Source organism: Nyctereutes procyonoides, unplaced genomic scaffold (genome assembly GCF_905146905.1).
Source record: "Nyctereutes procyonoides isolate TBG_1078 unplaced genomic scaffold, NYPRO_anot_genome, whole genome shotgun sequence".
NCBI lineage: Eukaryota > Metazoa > Chordata > Mammalia > Carnivora > Canidae > Nyctereutes > Nyctereutes procyonoides.
This window is the reverse complement of record NW_026575036.1, coordinates 6305727-6312928: the sequence shown is the minus strand read 5'-3', so window position 1 is coordinate 6312928 and position 7202 is coordinate 6305727. Positions and strand designations below refer to the sequence as shown.

At 43.7% G+C, this 7202-nt stretch overlaps 1 protein-coding gene across 1 annotated transcript; it reads left to right on the top strand.

Annotated features, from left to right (window-relative positions):
- The first annotated feature begins 3684 nt into the window (after positions 1-3684).
- Positions 3685-5893, top strand: LOC129505486 (cationic amino acid transporter 3-like). The gene is made up of 3 exons (XM_055318511.1): positions 3685-5004; positions 5194-5657; positions 5830-5893. The coding sequence occupies exons 1-3, from the start codon at positions 3685-3687 to the stop codon at positions 5891-5893; spliced, it is 1848 nt and encodes a 615-aa protein (XP_055174486.1).
- Positions 5894-7202: the final 1309 nt, after the last annotated feature.

Here is a 7202-nt window from a genome sequence, read left to right as displayed (position 1 = left end):
AGGTTGTAGAATATGGCTGAGAGAGTCTGCAGGGTCAAGATAGGACAAAAAGGAGTGAGGAGGGCATCCCTTTCTTTGTTCCGTGAAGTGAGAACCTCTGCCTTATGGCATCCTACTTGTATTATAGAGCTTGAGCATGACATCTTCCAAAAGTATGGACTCTCTAACTGGGCATGGGTGGTTGGTTGCCTATAATCCAAGGCATCCTGATATTCTTTTTTAAATAATAAATTTATTTTTTATTGGTGTTCAATTTACCAACATACAGAATAACACCCAGTGCTCATACCGTCAAGTGCCCCCCTCAGTGCCCGTCACCCATTCACCCCCACCCCCCCCGCCCTCCTCCTCTTCCACCACCCCTAGTTCGTTTCCCAGAGTTAGGAGTCTTTATGTTCTGTCTCCCTTTCTGATATTTCCCACACATTTCTTCTCCCTTCCCTTATATTCCCTTTCACTATTATTTATATTCCCCAAATGAATGAGAACATACACTGTCCTTCTCTGATTGACTTATTTCACTCAGCATAATACCTTCCAGTTCCATCCACGTTGAAGCAAATGGTGGGTATTTGTCGTTTCTAATGGCTGAGTAATATTCCATTGTATACAGAGACCACATCTTCTTTATCCATTCATCTTTCGATGGACACCGAGGCTCCTTCCACAGTTTGGCTATTGTGGACATTGCTGCTACAAACATCGGGGTGCAGCTGTCCTGGCGTTTCATTGCATCTGATTCTTTGGGGTAAATCCCCAGCAGTGCAATTGCTGGGTCGTAGGGCAGGTCTATTTTTAACTCTTTGAGGAACCTCCACACAGTTTTCCAGAGTGGCTGCACCAGTTCACATTCCCACCAACAGTGTAAGAGGGTTCCCTTTTCTCTGCATCCTCTCCAACATTTGTGGTCTCCTGCCTTGTTAATTTTCCCCATTCTCACTGGTGTGAGGTGGTATCTCATTGTGGTTTTGATTTGTATTTCCCTGATGGCAAGTGATGCGGAGCATTTTCTCATGTGCTTGTTGGCCATGTCTATGTCTTCCTCTGTGAGATTTCTCTTCATGTCTTTTGCCCATTTCATGATTGGATTGTTTGTTTCTTTGGTGTTGAGTTTAATAAGTTCTTTATAGATCTTGGAAACTAGCCCTTTATCTGATAGGTCATTTGCAAAGCATCCTGATATTCTTAAACAAGTGTCCTCAAAGGCAAGCAATTCTTTATCACTTATGTGTGGTTTATACTTGCCATAAATTATGTATGGTCAAGGTTATCACAGTTATGTTCCCCTCTCATTATCCATTTTGCTCACCTTCCACAAGAAATCTAGTTATGTATATCTTTACCTGATCCAGGTTTATAAAGTTTCCTTGGCTATGAAATCTTTACTTCAATGTGTAGTAGATAGGCATTCTGGATTACGGGCTCTTTCTTTCTCTTCTTGGTGTGGTCATTTGTTCCACACATACTTATTGAGCACCTACCTCAAAGTCTGATGGAGGAGACTTGTAGCTGACCTGGAATTTGGATACAGTAGGATCAATGGAACATGGGGAAGCCCCAGTGCTTTAAAAACACAAAGGAATGGCAGCATTAGGATCAGGGGAGGTTTCTTGGGGAAGCACTCTTGAGCTGGGAACTGAAAGAGAAGTTGGGGGGTAGGTAAGTGAAGGGGCCACGAAGGTATTAGAGGGAAGAGAAGAGGGTGAGTGTAGGATTTCACAGCTGCGGTAGGAACTGGGCAGGGGGAGAGGCTGGAGGAATAAGCACAGGTTGGATGATGAAGGAAGGAAGGGCTATGAAGGAAAGGTAGTAGTGGGAACCATGGAAGGGTCTGAAGCCTGGGGGTGTGTGTGAGATACCTCAAATAGTGTAGAAAGATTCCATAAGTTAAGAACTGAGCCTCCTTATCTATCTCATGTGCTTGTTGTTAATCATAACATTGGAACTGGTGAGTGGTAAATAAGGAGTCTAGATGGATTTGCAGAGTGAAGGCCTCACCCATAACCCAGGATCATCAATTTTGACTTGAATTTTCTGTCTTTAAAACCCTCTGACAGCATTTCCTAAAATTATCTCAAAACAAAAGGCTGAATAGAAAGGAGAGTGGGGACTGCATGACTGTTCTTTCTGTTCTCCACTACTCATTTCTGGGGCTTTTCTGTGAATTGTTCACCTAAAACCTTGCTCCCCTTGAGAAGGGGACCATTTGAATAGCAAAAGGGGATAAAAGGGAATAGGGAACCACATTCAGGATTCCCTCATTAAGAAAACATTCAGACAACAGTTTGAGTGTTAACAATAACTCCTTGTGAAAAATTAATAGTGACATGTGAGTGTCTTAATACAAGCTCACAGAGCAGGACAGGGTCTTCAGGCCCCTGGCAGCTGACATCATAGATGGCACAGGGTGTGTACAGAGAGCACAGTGTGGCCAGTGAGGAGAGGAAGTGAGCTCACCTCTCTCCTGGAACCCAGAGACAGGGAATTGTTTAGGTTGTGAGCTACTGAACCAGGTGACTCATTTCTTTTCTCCCTACCCATCACACTCATAATTGTGGACATAAAAATGGCAATGAATTTTGCTTGGGTGCTTTGGCTGAGGTTTATTGAATGTTAGAATTCACAAAACCACCTTCCTGGCTCCTCTCCCTTCTCAGTCTCGGACCTGGGGTGGTGCTGCCCCGATTTCTCCAGTGTTTCTTTCCCAGACAGCCTGGTCCTCTCCTTCTTGCAGGTGGTTATGAAGGCCCTGCTCCTTTGTCCCTCCTACTCTCTGTTCACAGCACCCTTGTGGTCCTAGGTGGGTAAAGGGAAGGGGTGGACTGTACATTCTTGGCCATCACTACAGCTGAATGGATGATGCAAAATGAGGAGAAGTGAGGGCAAAATAACATCTAATCTTGGGTAGTACATTTTGAGGCTAAGAGCCTTAAGACAGAGAGACCAATATATATATTTTAAACTCTGATTATATATAAAGAAAGTGTCTGTAATTGCAACGAGGCCCTGTAGTAGACAATTAATGTGTCGTAACTCATTCTTAAGCACTGTGCACACATCCTAAGTGTGAATCCTTGCACAATAGATACATGCCCTATTGTGTCTTTCCTCCTAATTAGTATATGAAGCTACATGACTTATGAACTCAAATGGGATTATATCATGTTGTATGTAAAAAAGGAGAATGCTGGGATGCCTCAGTGGCTCAGGTGAATGAGAGTGTGATTTTTGATATAAGCTTATGTCTTGATCTCTGGATTGTTAGCTCCGGCTCTATATTGGGCTCCACGCTAGGCATGGTACCTACTGAAAAAGAAAATTTAAAAAAAAGTGGAACATTGGGAGGTCTTTGGTACTTTTTCTGAGGGGAAAACAGGATTGATTTTTCTATCTTTTAGTGTCAGTTCCTGTGATACTTGGGCTGTAATAAGTTACATGCAACTTTTGGGTTTTGGTTGGTTGATTAAACATCATTGTTCAGTACGTATTTATTGCTTCCGTAGGCATTATGGAAGGATACCAGAAGAAATATGAAGCAGACGCTTTGAAGCCTGAACAATAGACCTCGGCAGCCCCAACCCAACTTGGCTTAACTCAGCCTCAATGAACCACACCCAATACTCTTGGCTCCCTGGCCTTGCTACAACTCTCTGATCCTTAGAATCTTCTTCAATTCCAGCTAAAATGGTGTGTCAGGCTCTTCAGAAATTTTTTCAAAAGCTGGTGCACAGACCTGAGGTGAAGAAACTGGGCGATAAAGATGAGCAAGTCAGAAGCCTGAACACTCTGGATTTAGTGGCCATGGGTTTGGACTACATAGTGGATATGAGTGTGTATTTCCTGGCTAGTGTGGTGGCTAGAGACCAAACAGGACCATCCATCGTGATCAGCTTTTTGGTAGCTGGCCTAGCTTCACTGCTGGCTGGGCTGTGCTATGCAGAGTTTAGTGCTCGGGTTCCCCACTCTGGCTCTTCATATCTCTATACCTATGTCACTGTAGGTGAACTTGGGGCTTTTGTCACTGGCTGGAACCTCATCCTCTTCTTTTTTGCCTATACAGCTATTGTGATCCGTGTCTGGACCTTAGCTTTAGACAACGTTTTCAAGATCCAGAACTCTCAGACTCTGGATGGGAGCATCGTATCACATGTTTCTCGTGTCTTTGCAGAAAATATAGGTCTCTTCTTTGTGGGCCTTCTGTTGTTGCTCATGGAATTGCTAACCCAGAACATTAGTCAGCTTTCCCTGGTTGCCAAAGTGTTCGCATCATTGAACATTTTGGTTGTCAGTTTTGTCACCATCTCTGGCTTCATGAAGGGGGACTTGCACAACTGGAAGCTCACAGAAGAGGACTACATAAAGGCTGGACTCAATGACACCTCTAGCTTGGGCCCTCTGGGCTCTGGAGGATTCGTGCCTTTTGGCTTCCAGGGGATTCTCCGTGGAGCTGCTACTTGTTTCTATGCATTCATAGGTTTTGAATATATTGTTGCCCAAGTGCAAAAAGCTAAGAATCCTGAGCATTCCATCCCCAGGAGCATTTTTATCTCATTGTTCATCTGTTTTTTAATGCATTTTGGTGTCTCTGTAGCACTTACGCTTATGGTGCCTTACTACCAGCTCCAACCTGGAAGCACCTTGCCTGAGGTATTTCTCCATATTGGCTGGGTCCCTGCCTACTATGCTGTAACTTTTGGATTTTTCTGTAGTCTTTCTGACAGCTTCTTGGGCTATATGTTCCCCATAGGTGAGGTGATACACATGATGGCAAAGGATGGCCTCCTGTACCCTGTCCTTGCCAGGATCCAAACTGGCAAATACACACGCATTGTGGCCACTGTGATCATCGGCATTACTGCAGCAGTCATGGCATTTTTTCTTGGACTCACAGATCTTTTGGACCTCATGTCAGTTTGGGCCCTGCTAGATTACTCCCTGGTAGCTTTTTGTGTTCTCATTGTCAGGTATCAGCCTGAGAGGAAGAATGGGGAAAATGAAGCACAGGTGCAAGAGGAGAATGAGGGAAACGAAGTTACTTGTGGTCTCATCCCCAGGTGTCAGCCTGAGAGGAGAAATAAGGGAAATGAAGGAGAGATGCAGGAGGAGAATGAAGGAAATAAAGTGCAGGTGCAGGAGGAGAATGAGGGAGATGAAGTGCAAGTGCAGGAGGAAAATGAGGGAAATGAAGCACAGGTTCAACAGGAGAAAGGATCTGCAGCAGAGAAGCTAACTCCACAGGGACTATTTTTTCCAGGCAGCCCCACCCCCACCCCACTCTCTGGCCGGGTTGTCTCTGTTTGCTCCTCACTGCTTGCTCTGCTGCTGACTCTTCTCTGCCTGGTGCTGACCCAGTGGTCAGGTCTGCCTTCTGGAGACCCAGGATGGATCACAGTGGTTGTGCTGCTCCTGGTGGTCATCACTGGGATCACTGGGATCATCTGGAGACAGCCACAGAGCACTACTCCTCTTCACTTTCAGGTACCTGGTCTGCCTCTCCTCCCACTCCTGAGCATCTTTTTGAATGTTTGCCTTATGATGCAGATGACCGTTGGCACTTGGGCTCTATCTGGTGTCTGGATGCTGATTGGGTTTGTTATCTACTTCAGCTATGGGATCCAGCAGAGCTTTAAGAATACAAACAGTAGGGACAGCCCCAGTGGCGCAGAGGTTTAGCACCGCCTGCAGCCCGGGGTGTGATCCTGGAGACCTAGGATTGAGTCCCCCATCGGGCTCCCTGCATGGAGCCTGTTTCTCCCTCTGCCTGTGTCTCTGCCTCTCTCTCTCTCTCTGTGTGTCTCTATGAATAAATAAATAAAAATTTAAAAAAATCATTAAAAAAAGAATACAAACATTAGACCTTGAACTCGGCAGTGCCAATACATATTTGGCTTGACATCATCGCACCTGAAAGCAGTATGGTTCCCTACGCAGTAATGGGAAGCACTCCTGAACATATGGAAATCTAGAGTTCCTATCAGATATTTGTGGGGAACACTAATAGAGCTCTATATTTATGATAGAAAGAAGGATGTGTCTTTGCTCTTTCTCTCTCTTTTTTTTTACTTTCTACTTTTCAATTTTGTCTATAGCTGCTTATTGGCTTTTACAAAGTTAATGTTAAATGAAATTTGAAAAAGTGTTTTCTTTGAGAAACACTACCTATCTTACTAATGCTGTTCTGAAAGATAGAAAGGGATGGAATACTTCCAAACTTGTTCTATGAGGTCAGCATCACCTTAATTCCAAAACCAGACACCTTAATTCCAAAGACCCCACCAAAAAGGAGAATTATAGGCCATATCCCGGAGGAACACAGTTGCAAAAATTCTCAACAAGATACTAGCCAATAGGATCCAACAATACATTAAGAAGATTATTCATCATGACCAAGTGGGATTTATCCCTGGGTTGCAAGGCTGGTTCAACACTCGTAAAACAATCAAGGTGATTGTCATATCAACAAGAGGAAAAAACAAGAACCATATCATCCTCTCAATAGATGCAGAGAAAGCATTTGACAAAATAGGGCATCCATTCCTGATCAAAACTCTTCAGAATGTAGGGATAGAGGGAACATTCCTGAGCATCTTAAAAGCCATCTACAGAAAGCCCACAGAAAATATAATTCTCAATGGGGAAACACTGGGAGCCTTTCCTCTAAGATCAGGAACAAGACAAGGATGTCCACTCTCACCACTGCTATTCAACATAGTACTAGAAGTCCTAGCCTCAGCAATCAGACAACAAAAAGAAATAAAAGGCATTCGAATTGGCAAAGACTAAGTCAAAATCTCCCTCTTCGCCAATGACATGATACTCTACATAGAAAACCCAAAAGCCTCCACCCCAAGATTGCTAGAACTCATACAGCAATTCGGCAGTGTGGCAGGATACAAAATCAATGCCTAGAAATCAGGGGCATTTCTATACACTGAGTCTGAAGAAAGAGAAATTAAGGAATCAATCTCATTTACAAATGCACCCAAAAGCATAAGATACCTAGGAATAAACCTAACCAAAGAGGTAAAGGATCTATACCTTAAAAACTGCAGAACACTTCTGATAGAAATTGAGGAAGAGACACAGAGATGGAAAAATATTCCATGCTCATGGATTGGAAGAATTAATATTGCGAAAATGTCAATGCTACCCAGGGCAATTTACACGTTTAATGCAATCCCTATCAAAATACCATGGACTTT

Coding starts and splice junctions, on each gene's coding strand:
- LOC129505486 (XM_055318511.1), top strand. CDS start 3,685: ATGGTGTGTCAGGCTCTTCAGAAATTTTTTCAAAAGCTGGTGCACAGA. Junction 5,005..5,193: donor ATGGGGAAAATGAAGCACAG/GTGCAAGAGGAG, acceptor AATGAAGCACAG/GTTCAACAGGAGAAAGGATC. Junction 5,658..5,829: donor AACAGTAGGGACAGCCCCAG/TGGCGCAGAGGT, acceptor ATTTAAAAAAAT/CATTAAAAAAAGAATACAAA.